The sequence below is a fragment of the Phaeoacremonium minimum genome, assembly GCF_000392275.1.
Source record: "Phaeoacremonium minimum UCRPA7 unplaced genomic scaffold PA7_03_scaffold_479, whole genome shotgun sequence".
NCBI classification, from domain to species: domain Eukaryota; kingdom Fungi; phylum Ascomycota; class Sordariomycetes; order Togniniales; family Togniniaceae; genus Phaeoacremonium; species Phaeoacremonium minimum.
The window spans coordinates 14,744-31,235 of NW_006921381.1; the positions used below are offsets into that span (position 1 = coordinate 14,744).

At 47.6% G+C, this 16,492-nt stretch overlaps 3 protein-coding genes across 3 annotated transcripts; 1 reads left to right on the forward strand and 2 right to left on the reverse strand.

The window, feature by feature from the left end:
- Positions 1-363: 363 nt before the first annotated feature.
- On the reverse strand, positions 364-928 carry UCRPA7_6498 (putative cystathionine beta-synthase protein; the record flags this gene model as incomplete). Its single annotated transcript, XM_007919035.1, has 2 exons — positions 364-803; positions 907-928. The coding sequence occupies 2 exons, from the start codon at positions 926-928 to the stop codon at positions 364-366; spliced, it is 462 nt and encodes a 153-aa protein (XP_007917226.1).
- Positions 929-1,969: 1,041 nt separating this feature from the next.
- Positions 1,970-3,232, forward strand: UCRPA7_6499 (putative mitochondrial phosphate carrier protein 2 protein; the record flags this gene model as incomplete). The annotated part of the gene is made up of 3 exons (XM_007919036.1): positions 1,970-2,266; positions 2,320-3,108; positions 3,164-3,232. 3 exons carry the CDS (start codon positions 1,970-1,972, stop codon positions 3,230-3,232), a joined length of 1,155 nt encoding a protein of 384 aa, XP_007917227.1.
- A 544-nt stretch (positions 3,233-3,776) lies between these two features.
- UCRPA7_6500 (putative alpha-ketoglutarate-dependent sulfonate dioxygenase protein) lies at positions 3,777-4,836 on the reverse strand (the record flags this gene model as incomplete). Its single annotated transcript, XM_007919037.1, has 2 exons — positions 3,777-4,280; positions 4,807-4,836. The coding sequence occupies 2 exons, from the start codon at positions 4,834-4,836 to the stop codon at positions 3,777-3,779; spliced, it is 534 nt and encodes a 177-aa protein (XP_007917228.1).
- Positions 4,837-16,492: the final 11,656 nt, after the last annotated feature.

The window sequence follows — 16,492 nt, forward strand, 5'->3', positions numbered from 1 at the left end:
TAATGAAGTAGAATAAATTCATGAGCCGTTTGATTCTCTTAGAATCGAAGCTTGTCCCATTAATGCTCGGATTGTACGACTTTTCTGTGAAGGCATTCCTCTAGATCACTGTTTGATATCATCTTAATAGGACGATATTATTTTGAAGAAGGTAGAACTCCCTGCCAGTGTAGTGGACTGATATGGTCCTGTTGAAAGACCCCAGCTTGTCATTGTCTTTTAAAAACGATATTTCCACGAACGCCTATAGATGATATATGCATTCGCCGTCCTGACTCACTTCCCATCTCGTATAGGGTATCTTAATACTGCCCCAATCCTTGACTCACGGGCAACACGATCAGCCACATCAAAACATTCCCCCTAAGCCGGCCGCCTCTTCACAAACTCCTCGAGATCCTGCACGGTAGCAACGCCGAGGACGAAGCGCCTTTGGTCGTCCGTGATGACGGCAAACTCCTGCTTCTGGCCGCCGGTGGCGCCGCCCTCGAAGAACTCCTCCAGCTTCTCGAGGGGTGTGTCCATGGTGATGACCTCGTACTTCTTGCCCTTGCGCTGGAAGCGGGTCATGGCGTTGCGGATCTCGTCGTCAGGCCTGACCTTGCCGCTGTCGAGCATTGACTGGAGCTGCGGGATGGCGATGTAGCCCAGCAGCGCGCGGGTGTCGGAGTCGACGATGGTCAGGTGGGTGTAGTCGCGCTCGAAGGCGTTGAGCAGCGCGAGGTGGACGGGGTCGGAGGGCGTGAGGGACAGTGCTGCTGGGGGATTGAGGTCCTCAACTGCGGCCTGGGATCGGAAGATATCTAGTTAGTATTGCCTGTTCACTGTGGGCGAGATCTCCTTTTCCCCAAGTCAAGTCTTGGAGTGGTGGGATTGAGGGTGGTGGAAAGGATGACTCCTGCTTACCCCGCGATACCGAGAAGTCCATTTGGACACAAATGGCTTGGCCAGAGGGTTTAAGGGATCTTGCGAATTTGAAGCCATCACGCCTGCCATGTCTGACTGTGTCTTGGTCGAGAATGATCATACACTCGACAATGTTGAAAAGGGTTGGAAAGGTGACGGAAGAGGTGCATTGAACTTTGGACGAATCACATGCTAGTGGGGCAGGAAGTCTGGTTAGCATCATCCTCCTCGTTCCCTCCCACAAAAGGACCGTTGTGAACCGATCGGTGATGAGTGAGCAACATTTCTTTATTATTTTACATCGGTACAACAACCAGAGTCTACTGTATTATGGCATGGGGATGAAGCCTGTGAATTCTTTGACTGTGATCGAATTACGTTGAAATACAAACATCCACGTTGTGGCATAAGTTAGAGAGTATGAAGATACATAGCTTGTATCTAGCTAGACACTTTAGGTAGTTAGTTTATCGCTCACCTTGATGGGCCCCGGTGAAGTGCCCACCCCGCAGACGTCATTACTGAGAGTTTACCAGCACAGCGCAACACTACGCTGCAGGAGATGGGAGGTCGTCTCGATGTCTGACTGGCCCAATTGAGATAGCTGTAACCGTGATGGAGGGTGGTGCACAACCTGGAATGGAACGGCACACAGCACACCCGGTTCCTCCCACCTCCTCATTGGGAGGTAGCTCTTATCTCCGGCTGTCCCAACCTCATCCTCTTTCAACGTCACTGATTGTCTCGGCCCCCGTTTGGCATCAAAGTTTCATCTACTCTCCATCCCAATTCGCGTCGTGATCTCGGCCCGTGTCGAGGTCTTAGATGTAATTCTGAATACAGGTAAGGATCCGCCTTCCTCTAGTCAATCTTCGCGCCGGGAGCCTATTGGTACTCCGGCGATCCGATTAGATGGCAGCCGTCGGTGGTCATCCAAGCTTGCATTGGCGATGCTTCCAGTTGGATATAAACCTGCCTATGCCTGACATTTCCAGGATCCCCGGGCCTATCTAGGATGAGCAGCAGCTAATTGCTCATCAGGTTGGTAATTGAGACCGCCGCCATGTCCTACCTATATCCTAGGCAAGACGCCCTCCAGAAGACCTTCGCCAGCCCGGCTGCTTTGGGCCAGTCTCAGCATGGCGTAAAGGCAAGAAGCACACCGTACCAGGCCCGCCCAGAGCTCTATGGAGCTTGGTCCGTTGTCGACGATGCTAAGAGCAAGACAAACAAGCTGGGGGCAGAGGCGACCAAGGAATTCGAGAAGGCCAGCGCCGCAGCCCAGTCAAAGGCCGGCAAGATCGAGCTGTATTCTGGCAAATACTACGCGGCTTGCACCTTTGGTGGATTGATGGCCTGTGTATGTCTTCTTCCTTGAGTACTAGATCTCCGCATTGCCGCTGACTTCAATAGGGTCTCACACATACCGCTGTCACTCCTCTGGATCTGGTCAAGACCCGGCGTCAAGTTGACTCGAAGCTCTACAAGGGCAACTTCCAGGCATGGGGAATGATCTACCGTACTAATGGTCTCCGTGGCATCTTCACCGGCTGGAGCCCGACTTTCTTCGGTTACTCTGCCCAGGGTGCCTTCAAATACGGATGGTATGAGTACTTCAAGAAGACATACTCCGACTTCGCAGGTGCCGAGAATGCGTACAAGTACAAGACCGGCATCTATCTCGCCGCGTCTGCCTCCGCCGAGTTCCTCGCCGACATTGCCCTCTGCCCCTTCGAGGCCGTGAAGGTCCGCATGCAGGGCTCGATCCCCTCGCCGTACACGGGCACTCTAGACGGCATCAGCAAGATCACGGCCAAGGAAGGCTGGAGCGGTCTGTACAAGGGCATCTACCCTCTGTGGGGTCGCCAGATCCCCTACACCATGATGAAGTTCGCCTCGTTCGAGACCATTGTCGAGATGATCTACGAACGCCTGCCAGGCCAGAAGAGTGACTACAGCAAGGCCGCGCAGACCGGTGTGTCCTTCACCGGTGGTTATCTGGCTGGAATTCTGTGCGCCATCGTTTCCCACCCTGCCGATGTCATGGTCAGCAAGTTGAATGCATACCGCGAGCCCGGCGAGGCATTTGGCGCTGTGGTTTCGAGAATATACAAGGATATCGGTTTCGGCGGGCTGTGGAACGGTCTCCCTGTCAGAATCGTCATGATTGGAACATTGACTGGTCTGCAGTGGATGATCTATGTGAGTACTAACCTCCTCATGTCTCATTTCAGAGATACTAATATTTCTCCTTTAGGACTACTTCAAGATCTTCATGGGCCTGCCCACAACTGGAGGTGCCGCTCCGCCGCAGGAGAAGAAATAGAGAGACGCAACACTCATCAATAACACCTTTTGCTACGGTGGCTGCAGCAACTCGTTGCAAGTACGATTAGATGATTTGACATAAGGCAAGGTTTACAAAGTCTGTGTAATGGGTAGTGAATGAGTTATCTGGCTTGTGTTATTTCTGTCCATCCTTATAGGTAGCCCACACACACACATCACACAACGAATATACCACGAGATTCTATCATTGACAAGAAAAGTACTGGCAATATGCATTTATTTAGCACTTTATCGTGATCTGCGGCGGCCTAACACATTCTACTATGAAGAGGATATAGTGCAAACCTATTTTTCAGCACGTACTTAATTGAAGACGGAATAACCTGACACTGTTGCTACCAGCAGTCTTCAAACTTGAATCTCCCTCGCTCAAACTAACCCGATTACGGAAATCGATGAGTTATTCAAGTCAGTCCTACAAGGCAATAATATAGACAGTACCTTAACACACTTGTGAACTTTGTCCAATTGTAATTACTATTTATCCGACGAGCAGAAGCTCCCGGAACCTCTACAAGTATCTACGATGCCGTGGCCGCTTGGTGGTTCTCTGCATATAATGCCTGCCTTCTTCCCGTGCTCTGTGGATCCAAGTACGGCTTCTCTCCAACACTAACTGCGCGACTACCGTATCTTTCTCCGAGTTCTTTCTCGTAGATATAATCCGGCGTTGCTGCATGGTATGTGCTTCTATTATCCCAGATTGCCACGTCGTTGATGTCTTTCCACTTGAATCGGACCTGCAAGTCATGGTTCTCCATGATAAGACTAGTGAACCAGTTGAGGAAGTGTTGGCTCTCGGCTTCACTGAGCCCATGAATGCTCTGAGCGTGCTGGCCAACTGCGAAGACAGACTTCCAACCTGTGACCGGGTTCGTGCGGATAACAGGGTGGACTGCCTCAAGCGTATCGCCTTTGTTCTCTGGTGCGCCACGTTCTGCACTGTATATGTTGAAGTTGTTGTCCTTGGCAGCGTTGGTGAACATAGGCTGAGCATATTTGGCTGTTAGTGTCTCCAGAAAGCGCTGTAGGGGTCGCGAAATCCGATCGTAGACCTCATATCCTGAAGCCCAAAGAGTGTCTGCGTGCGGTCAGACTAGACTTCTGAGAGAACTCGGTACTTCAAAGTTGCTTCTGGTTATCATAGAACTTACCTCCACCAGTCTCAGGCAGTTGCGTTACTCGCAGCAATGCATAATCACTTGGAATAGGTTCAAAGGTAATGTCCGAGTGCCACTCATTCCTGAGGCTTTGATGCCTAGGTCCGACGTATCGCCCTTGAAACAGCTGTTTGGCCTGCTTGGACGATACAACGCTGATTTCATTGTCGTTGCTGCCGTGCTCGCGCGCTGCATTATTGATTGGGTGGATGTGTAGCTGTGAGGTTGTCGGTTTGCCACTCTGCTCACCAAGTCTCTGTGTTAGCTCTTTCTGTAGCTCTTCGGTCAGGTTGTCCTGCTTGCGGAAGAAAACCACGCCACGTCGAGAGACTTGACCGAAGACGTCAGTACTGAAAGGAGTTTTCTCTTGCACGATTCAAAGCACACATACTAGTAATAGCAAGTTCTCGAATGAGCTCATCCGAATTGGGAGCCTGGAGCAGTTCTACCAAGTCAACATTGACAAATTCTCGTCCGATCACGGGCGTGACTTCAAAATATTCGAAATTATCCAGAGCTCCGCTTGGCTTCAGAGGCTCACGGTGGCCTATATGCGGCTTAAGCAGATCATCTGCATCCAAATCAAAAGTGGCTGGCATTTCTTGTCTGCCGAGGAGGAATATTGGTTGGGTGATCAACTATTCCGTGTCGTAAAGCTAAGTTATTTTGTTCATCCACACTTGACTGACTCACCTATACTAAGGACAGTTTGGAATTGGCTCTACTTATATTGTTCAGAATCGGGGTAATTATCGCTACTTACTCACTATTTACACCACCTATTTTTAGCAACAGCCGCTGCACCCAAGCAAAAGTTTGTCAAAGATGGTACTCTGCCAAGAGATCACGCAAGCGCTATTTATCATTATGCGTATATCTTCTATCATGCCACGAGGGAATTAGATAAAGGCGTGACAATTTCAATGACTGGAAATAAAATTCATTCTAATACAGTCAAACGTACTCTATGATTGCTCGAATCTCTGGACAGTCATCACAGATGCTCACTCAGCCTCGAAGATGAAGGGAACGGGCCGACACTCTTATAACTATGTTCATTGTGTCTATCGACAGTGTAGCATTGGAATTACCCCAGATGTTGCCGACTCAATGGGTCGTATGTCATACTTGATATAAAACCCCATTCCTCTGCAATAATTTCAAGTACAAAACTCGTCAGCTACTTGAAATGCAAAATGTGATGAACTTTGTGGCACTCTGCTATTAGACTAATATTCAGACAATGACGAGTGTTTACTTGTTGGTGCATCCCTACACGGATTAAAACATTTACGGGACAACATTAATATGTAACACATCCATAGTCAAGAGATTTATCCTTATGATATCATTTGTCCCTTAATTAGAAGTTAAAAATAAATAGATTGATATCAAAGTTTCGTGAAAGAGTGGAGGTTGTTCGACAACAATCCGAGGCTATTACTCTAAGCTCAGCGAATAGCAGTTTATCAAAGAGCTAAGCGCGAAACATATCTTAACTCATATATGCATTATAGTCATGTCTTCAGAATCTCCAGCGCTGTTTTCAGCTCTTTCCTCTTCTTCGTGAGTTTTTGGCGGCGTCTCTTTGTAGCTTCCTTCTCTCCAGCAATGAGCTCCAGCTCCTCAGTATCTAAATCGATCACCCATTCCTGAGAAAAGACATTTAAAGGGCTCATTGGTCCGAACAGAAGGTTGTAACCAATTGCTTGTCGCAATATATTATCCATCAATCGATCCACAGCCAAGTGATAGTATGAGCAAAGTTTGTCGTGGATTTCTTCCTCGGAGCATTGCTCACTCGTTTGATCCGCAGCCGCCCTAGGAACGTCGTCCAGGTACATCAACATTTGATCCTCTTGATACTGTTTTGTTTTCTTCCACGCCTTGGGCCGCAACATTTCCCTCATACGAATCCCTCGAGCATTTTGCACTTCGTTGTTGAAGGTACTATTTAGCGTGAATGGACGCTGATATCGCTCAATATCAACAAGGAGGATAGCTTGGTCTAACCCCGACTTGTATCTTTGGAGCACAGGATCGATAATAGCAGTCCATATTTCCTTAGTTAGATCACCATCGGCGCAGACAGTACGCAAAGCCTTGGCCATGAAGTGATGGATAAATCGTACGACTTCACCCATATATACTCTGACCATTGGTTCCCACTGACGAGACTGCTCCCCAAATGCAGCAGATATTAAATCTGAGCTGAAGGGACAGAGATCCATGCCTCTGGATTGGAGATAGAGATCTCGGATCCATTCCATGATGCCATCTTGGGGTTCCTCAATTTCGACATCCTCGGCGATAATGCTGCTGAGCTCCGGGTATTCATCAACGGTAATAATACCATCCTCGTGAAGATACTGTCTTAGATACCTATGAAAATCGAGCGAGGACGAGGAAGAAACACTAGGACAGGCACAAACTTCACCTGGAACACACTCTAGTTCAGACTCTGGTTCCAAAACTGGCGTTGTGGGCTCGGATCGAATATTTTTGAAGTTGCGGAGTTGACCATAAATTTGAAAGCCATGCCTGAATGCCGCGCTCAGATTGACCACGCGAGTAATCAACCGCGTTTCGTGGTTTTTGAAAACGGGAGGATGAGAATATTGCGCGTTAAGCGCTCCTCTTGTAAGATCTTGGAAGTGTCTCGCTATAGCACTAAGATATCCACGCTGTTCCTTTTCAGTTGGCCGTGCTGGTCCAAGATTCTCAAGATCTCTTTGGCACTCTGCTAGTTTCTCGTTCGCTTCTTTGCGGAGGTTAGGAAACTCGCGTCGAGTGATCTGAGTTAGCAACGTTTCCAATTGTTTCCTTAAGGCGCGGATGCCGACTCTTTCGGAAGGCAAAGAAGACCATGGCTCCTGTTGAAACATTTCCTCCAGGGTGTCCTGATCGACGGTGTGCTTGTGATCAGCGCCACGATTTCGAACTATGTAATAACCAAGTGATAGCGGCTTTCTATTTCCATAGACCAGGTTACAGACAGAATTCTTCGCATTGAACTCGGTCACCAGATCAGGCTTCGTAAGCACGCCTAAGGTGCGTTCTCCCACTGGGTCGAACTGCTCGGCAAGTGCGAGGATCTCTTGAGTTGCAATATCGACGTTACTGGGGAGAACAGCCAGAATGATGGTGCGTCGGTCTTTGATGTATTTTCTCACGAGATCATTTACCAGCGCTATATCCTTCTTAGTCGTGATTCCTTCCGTAGAGTTACGAAATATTCCAGGAACATCGATGACGGTAAGATAGTCTTCATTAGGGCCATATATCTCGATTTTCAGTATGTCTTCACTGAAAATGGTCCCAATCTTTGAAGACGTATCTGTACGGATTCCCATTTTCGTATTTGCCTTCGAATCTTGTCAACAACTTTTCAACATCCCTAATTCAACACAGAAAACTGACTTCTTTTAGCACGTCTAGAAACTGAGAGTGAAGATCTTTGCTGGATGCCATTGTACTGGTATAAGTCTCAACGCACTTCTTGTGTTCCTCTGAAGCTTGTGGTCCTGGGATGATCCTAATCTCGACGCGACTCTGCTGATCGCGACGCGATGTAATTTGCGTTGCATGGCGAGTGCAAAGTTCTACATTTCGAGGGAAAGGGATTTTAGTTAAGCTCTCTAGAAGCGAAGATTTCCCAGAACTTTGGTCGCCCACAACCACAAGCTTTTCCAATTAGTCAAAGCCGATCAAGTTCTCTACGAATAATCTCTCACCTGTGGAAGAGGTATATGCTGTCCTATATTAAGTTCGCGGAGTTTGTCTATCTTCTGCAAGAGGGCAGTGTTGAACAAGGTTGTTTTTTCAGGTTTGTTCATCATTCTTTGGATTATGGTTGCAGAGTTGACAAGCCTTTCTGTAAATTGATGATTTAGCTGTATGAAACTTTACGAGAGCTTTCCGGTGTCACTTTTCTCGACTGTCAACGTGGGGATTTCGTGTTCTTTTATACCTCTTGCTGTGTGAAGGGAATATCTTTAGTCATTTGAGGGTAGTATGTAGAGTTGCCTCAACATAATACCAGTTGGCCTGTCATAACATCAGAGGCTGTGACATTCCGTCTAAGTCAATGAGGTGGTATCATTTCATTGGGGTTTCTGAATTTCCTCTACTCCATTAGTTGATAGGCTTATCTTGTGGCCCTGAGTTCTGCTACAGTCAATTTGGTTGGATGGCTTTGTGACCCTGTTGCCCCTCATCTGCATTCTTTGTTGGTCAAATCTGTGGCCCCTGCCTCAATTGTGGATCGGTCGGGCTGCGAGCTCTTCGAAAGGAGGGTCGTGATAAGCAAACATTGGGCCGAACATGGAAAGAAATCAGAAGCATATGGAGGGAAGAAAGTACATTTCAGCCTGGATTGTGAAGTTGGGAGTCATTGAATGACTATTTAAATTCCAAGCTATATAAAACTCGAGAGCTTATTCTGGTCGAAGTTTTATCTCTCGGCAATCAAATCCTCCTAATCAATACATTTTTAACAACAATTCGGCCGTGAATAGGCATCCGTTTACATTTTGATCTACTCAACATTTAGGAGCTGGGTCTCCTGTTTGCAAGCAGGAGACCAGCTGATAACTCCCTGACCCGTGTCTCGCGAAACACCCCTTTGTATTCACGACTATTTGAATGCAGACTGCGATTGTGACACAGCGGATGACTACGATCCTTCAACATTGTCGCCCACCTTTGACAACAACGTAGATATTGCAAGCTTCGATCAAGAGCAATACGGGGCAAATCAAACTGATTCTCCCCGAAACACAACTCAGAACGAGCAGCGAGCCTCAACTCTGCTACCATCTTTCGATGAGCAGGTTTCGTCGGGTGGATATGACAACGTTGATAGTGACTCCTCTGACACAGTTGGCGACTTTGGATATTCGCCGAATCACGACTCGGATTTTCAGGAAAACGACCCATATGGAGCAGACCCTAGCCTAAGCAATTTTGACTTGAGAACTCCAGCCTCTCCTTCAACCCCAAACTTCTATATAGACGACGAAGAAATTTCATCCAATCCTTACGACAATGCCTCAAATTCTCTTCCAGCGGAACAGGCCTCATCTTCTCACCATCATGGCCATTTTAAATGTCGTGAGTGCCTCAAGACGTTCAAAAGCAAGTCGAAATACAGGTAGGTCGAGATCCAATCTTGCATTGAGACGACCATATTTATCCAGTTCAAAGGGCACATATCAAGTACCACGACAAGTCCATCAAGTGTCCCGACTGTGACAGGAAGTTCGGGGTCAAGGAAGATTTCAAGAGGCACTGCAGAGAGGTTCATGGGGACCAGCAATTTCCTTGCCCTGTACGTGACTGCAAGAAGAAATACTCTCGACTAGGGAGCGTCAGGCGTCATCTTCTGAACAAGCACGGGGCATTGGATGCCGAGAAACTTATCCGACATATGAAACGACATTAAATTGGCTGACGCAGAGAATGACTCCGGAGTCCTCTAAGGGATCTGAGAGCTCAATGTTTGGGTGTTCTCTGTTACGGCCTTAGTGTAATTGAGAGCGTCGACTGCCTGGGAACTACCCTAAGAAGATCCACGATTTCTTTGCTTCAATTTGGGCTGAGAAACGGTTGTCTTCTAATGCTGGTGGGCCTAGGCTTGCTGACGGTCTCGACTTTCATATATAGCCAATAATATGTCTCCCGGACATACAAAACCTTGTATCGCTTTGCAAATTGTCATTAGGGAATTGCTTAATTAAAAAACAACAAAGTTAAACTACAGCAGAAATGCAACTATATATATAGAATTCGTGGAATACTCTGAACTCAACTTTCATTTATCGGGATGGCGACAAATAACGTGCCTAGTTCATGATGCCTCTGAGGGTTGATGGCGCGCCTACATTGCTATCTGTCAGAAGCTGACTAGGGCCTTGACAATCTGTGACAAGTTTTGTATATCTAGTTCTAGCAATCAATCCTTTGGGAAATGATCATTGTCTAAGCGAATGGATAAGTGATACTGTCTTTAGGCCAAATATCCCGTCATCTAAACCTGCTCTCTCGCGCAGCTTCTTCAGCAGTGTTCCCCAATACAGCCTTCAAATACTCATTGAATGAATCCCCGATACTTAGTACGATTTCGAAATGTTTTGTACTCAACCTCTCTCCTTGAGCTTGAGCGAGCTGCCGCCCCGTCATCACAGCATTGCGGATCTGTCGACCGTTCAAATCATGCCATGCAAGCTTTTCGTAGTCTAAATCGTCGGAAGAATCCATGCCAGATTCGCGTGATTTTCTTAACAAAATTTCCCAGATTTGTTTTCTCGAATCCCTGCCCAAAAGTCCATAGTGAAACGCAAGTTGAATTCTTGAGGTAACGGCCGCATCAAACGTGCCTACGCGATTTGTAGTGAGGATGATGACGCCTGCATCAAATAGTGAGTCGTGTGCCTGTGAATGAACTTTGTCTGACTGAACTGACCTCTATACTGATCTAATACTTGCAATATAACTGTAATCTGTCAATACCTCGGAGTGAAAGAGAACGCTTTTAGTACATACCAGCGACCACAGAATTCCTTTCTATATCCGATAAACTTCGCTCTTCCAAGAGAATATCAGCATTATCTATCAAGATGATGCAATTCCAGCGTTCCGCTAGTTGTATAGTCTTATTGAGGTGGTTCTCAATCTCCTGTGCTTTTGTGCCACTTCTTCCAAGGTTGAACAATAATAAGGGCAGTTTGAAGTGGTCTGCCACGCAATGAGCAGTCATGGACTTCCCTGTACCAGGAGGACCATGAATGAGGATCACGAGCCCATCATAGCCCGTTGATACTCCGATCGTCTCCTTGCTCTGGGATTGCAAAGCTCCGATAGAAGCCAGAAGTAACTCCTTTGTTTTGACGTCGACAACAAGATCCTCTACAGGGTCCCGTGCGAGCTTTACATGATTGATCTTATCCAGTTGGGCACTTGCTATTTAAGATTAGAGCTTGTCTCGCACAGAGCCGCATCTTACTCACTCCATTTCATGCTCTGGAGGTCATATACGGTAATATCTCGAGGACAAAGCATCAAGAAACGAGGTTTTACGTTAGAGGCTGAGATTGGTTGAAATTGTTCACCAAAGGTTTCGAAAGTGGAAGAGTCAATCGGACGCTGAGTCAGGTCACTAATAACACGAATAGGGCCCTATGAAACCGTGTCAGCTTGAGTGTTGACAGAAGCGGTAGAGGCAAACCTAGATCACCTTTTTGCTTTCCATTTGCATATAGTTCATATCATTACCTTGGCTCCAGTACATACGACCCCTAAGGATCATCTCTCTTCGTCTCATCGCTTCCTCCGGTAGGTATCCAGCTGGTATATATCGCAAATCCGCAATATTTCTCGGACCAGAGAAATGAGACACTGTAAAGTCATGATATCGTTTGCAGAAATAACTCCCGTTATGGTCAACAGACCAAGCACGGATATGGAGCGGCCCAAATGTACCAAAAGGCCTTGATTCCATCCCGCTGAGTTCCGATATCACAAATGCTTGATACTGGGTTCCGCCACCGACGTATATTGTCGCGCCTATTGGGTATATAATGGGAAGCTCGGTGAAACTGATGCTCTTACAACGTTTCTCTTGTGCCTCTATTAAACGCCACGAATCCAAAGGTGAACTGTTATTTACCGCGTTGAATGGTAATGCTGGCTCTAGATACTGTAGGTTATTTAATTTCATAAGTGAGGAATAGCTCTCAACTGCTGGTTCAGGGGCCTGTTTGATCTGTGTAGCAAAAAGAATCTTGACTAGTCTCTTGCTATCGTTGACAAGAGTTTTGAATCGATAGACGAGATGGTCGGCACCGTCATCAGTATTTGTACTCGCGAGGTTATCGATTCCGCCAATGATTATGAAGATACATTCAGCCTGTACTTCATCAAAGCATCCTAGCAGAAGACTCCAGAGGCTGTCTATATCACAAGACTGATCCCTTGTTATGGATTTTCTTTTTCTTTCATATACCGATGGAAACTGTTTGAATAAATCAAAAAGGAGAGCTTGTAACAAGACTAAGGTCTCATGAGCTGGATTCGAAACGGCTTCGCAGAAATGACGTAAAATCAGAACTGATTCGAAGGTGCTTTCTCCAATGAGAAGTAGCGGAGATACAAATGAAGCGTTGAAATCTGTTCTGCTAAGGATTTGATTTCCGTCGATCCAAAGTAGCTTTGAGTTCCTGGATTCAGCCCAGTCCAAGGCTTCTTCGGATTTCGTGAAGTTTTCATTTTCGAAGCGATTTGCTTGCATTTCGGGGGCTTCTCTTAGAGCTTGTTGTTTTTGAATTCTCTCTCTGCTATCGTGCTGAAATTCTTTGAAGAATGTGTTTCGTAAATCGTCAAGTGTTTCGGGGGTGGAAAGATCGCCGAGCTCGGTAGGCTCGGGAGCAGTTTCTAGATCTCATAAGTTCCCTCGATCGAAGGGCTGCTAATTGACACATACCTGGATCTCTCTGGCGGCTAGTTTCGCTAATCAAAGGCTCATTGAGTCTCTCCTCAGTACGCTGCAAGAGCGCATCAGCTGTTTGTTGAATATCCGCGTCTTTCGAGAATTTTATAGACAGGGCTTGCAACTGCAAGTGGAGATTTTGCAACATTTCCAAAGTTCGATCAAGCTTTCCAATACTCTCGTGTGAAATTTCCAAGTTCTCTCGGCTAATCACTAGATTAATATGATTCCGGATGAGACCGTGATATTGAGCTGCCTCTTTGATATTCGAGAGTGTTCGCTCGATATCATCTACGATATCTTGGAGGCGATTCCATGGTTTGGCGAATCCTTGGAAGTATTTTTCTATGCAAGAACTATTAGTGATGGCCTGAATATATCCTATATATATATAAGTGACCTACTGAGTCGGCTTAAGGTGTAGTACTTCACCGCTTTCGCAAGAAAGCAATAGAACAGGCTATATGCTTGGGCTACCCCGATGACAATATTTGACGACGGCACATAAGAAGTCAAGTGGTCAATGATTTGAAACTTCAGTAGAATCTGCTGTATGTAGAGTTCTACTTTTTGTCTGAGCTCTTCATTGTTGATTTGGACAACCAACAATATCTTCACTGCCCCGTAGGCAAGTGCGATATACTCGGGGGCTTGGCCTACCATGACATCGAGCATCTTGGTATATTCGTACGCAACTTCAGCTGTGACATGCCAGCCACGCTTGACTCGAGTAGCGAGTGAGATGTTATCGGACTGGTTGGTATGCTCTTTCTCCTGTTCAACTTTCGCAACTTGGATCATGTCTAGTAAGCGTTTTCGACTCTCTTCCAGAGCTTCGCGCTCTTCTGAAGTAGCCACGGCGGTGAAGTCAAGTAGACGTTTGTCTAGCTTTGCTTTGGCATTCCAAATGCACTCTCTTTGTATGATCAGTTGCTGCTTCCCTGAATGAAGAAGGGAGTCCAGTACTGTTTGAGGATACTGTCTGCCCACATATCCTCACTCCATTGCTGCAGCAGAGTATCTTTGCTCTCCACAGCCATTACTTCACCCAGTGGTCCGGGGCTTCTTTCCTCTTGGTCATAAGTTGAGTCGATCGTTGCTGGCCCAATGGCCGACTCTATAGGGGTGGACGAATCCTCACGAGTATGTGACATCGGGAAGCACTCAATTGGTGTTGCAGAATGACTAGAGTACTTTGCCTCAGAATCAAACTGCATATGCGGAGAATAGCGCCGCTTGAACCATCGATCACGAGACTGAAGAGAATTACATCCCCAAATGGCAATGGGCTTTATGTATAATATTGCAGCCTTGTGGTTTGCCTTGTGAATCTCATGCAGTTTGCCTTACTGCCAACGCATCAAGCGTGGAAAAAGCTAGCCAATCAGGTAACTTGGTGGAATTGGTGAATGGTACAGGAATAAGCACTATCATTTCAGTTATGATTCGCGACAAATATTCAGCTGCAGCTCTGCAATGACACAGCGACACAATGCTGGGATAATGCTCTTTCTCGACATGCAAAACCTAGCGTAACTCTGCAGAGTTACCAAAGGGCTGGGCAATTCAAAGACGACAAGTTGTTAGCACTGTTGAGATGGACTATGCAATCTGAAATATACTCGCATTTTCATTTTGGCTGTTGAGTTCTGTAAGATGGGAAAGAGTTGCGAGCAACTACTGCGACTATAGTTTGTGTGGGGGGTTTTGAAGTCGCTGGTGTTAAGCAATTGATTACAGTCACGTTAGTCTCTGCCCTGAAAACAACAAATTGTCGGCCCCGCCTCTGAGATCTTACAGTACATACTGACCAAGGCAAGGCGGCGCTGAATTAAAGCCGTACAGTGTCAGCGTAGGTACGCTTACGCACACATACCGTACCAGCACCAGCGGAGCCAGTCACGAAGGGAGGGAGGGAGGCACGCGAGCAGGCGGCACTGCCTACCGAGAAATCTCGAGTCGAGGACCGGTGAGGTGATTATTTCTATGGGCAGTAGGTTCCGAATAGCCGCCTGCTGTTGACTCGCTCGCTCTGCAGTAGTGGTCTCCATCGGTGCGACAATACGGTTCTCCAGTCGCGAGAGGCGTTGCGTCATGGCACATCGACGGCGTGTCCTCCATCTCGCATGCCTGACGGAGGAAGTGTCCCATGCTTACTTACCTCTTCTTTACTATTTGTATGCTAAGTCGAGTAGCTTGCAGGCAGACGCTCGAGTGAGGTGCTTTAAATATTGCATATCTAGGCAGGCAGGACTAACAATGTAGGCCCGCTGAGGCAACAGTAGACCGGCGCCGTGCCACTCTGCCGCCTGCGTGCATATCGATGAAGAAAGAAGCAACCTTGCAGGCCAACGTAAGGTACACCATACACTACCTAGATAACGGCCCTCAGCTTCTGACAGTTAGATCGCCCATCGACATTCCCGCCTGCGAGTGATGTGCGCATGGCATGGCGGCTTGCCCAGGCTGCTACCGCCACGACGCAACCGCCCGCCCATCAAGTTGCTGTAGTACGGGCTTGGTGAGCATGGCAAATTCTGGGCAATCGTCAGGGCCGCCCAATGGAGGAAATTCGGCCGGTCGTTCTTCGGTCCTGCTTGCCCGGAAGCGTGCGGAGGGGGTCTGCTGTTCTGATGCTACTGGCAGGGCCGGCGGGTGGGTGGTAATGGTGGGGGGTGGCCACGAGGAAGGGGGGTTAGGTAAGGCAAGGAAAGGCAAGGGCAAAAGCTTGGATCACCACCGTTGCGAATTGCGGGGGATGTGCGCTGTGATGTGCTGTACCGTACCGTACTGTACCGGACCGTACCAGGAAGAGAATATGAGAATCGTGGATGGCATTGTGAGGGGGCAATGGAGGGAGATCTGGAACAATGAAAAACTGGGTGCGCCACGATTGGCGAGGTTGAAGGGTGTGGTTTTGGGGTCATTCCCAGAATGAGGGTGTAATGGGGCGATCCTTCACTCGCTGGGGTGCATTATTCCATCAATATTTCTTCACGGTTTGCGACGCTTTACCCCACACACGGGTCAGCAGTGAGACGGATGATGTCTTACACTTCGTCAGATATACTGTACAGTACACGCCATAGGACCATCTATCTACCCATAGGGAGGAAACGGTCCATGGCCCGGGGACCAGTAGCGCGGCCGAAAGGCGCGGGCATCAAGCGAATGGGTGATGACGGGCAAATCAGGCGAGCTGTCAAAGTAATCAATATAATAGGCGAACAATCAGGTCCTCTTGCCGGTAGCGATGTGATGAAAACGGAAGCCATGACTTCCTTGTCGGTCCTGATAGGGATGTGTCCAGGTGAGATTTCTCCCCCCGACCCAAAGTAGATCCTCTATCAAGGAATCTGGATATATATTGGAAGCAATGTAACGCAAAGGAGCCTGCTGTATATGAGTAGGGCAGCATGGAGCGGCCCGGGGATGGGTTCCCTAGGTAAGGTAAGGTAACCCAGCCTCGAATGATCGAGTGCCAATGGGCAGCACACGGCCTGGTACCGCCGCCGCCAGCAGATCGGTCGGTCGGTCAGTCCTTCTGGGAACGCTGTGCACGGCCTGCATCCCACCAGGTCGGAAACAGCTA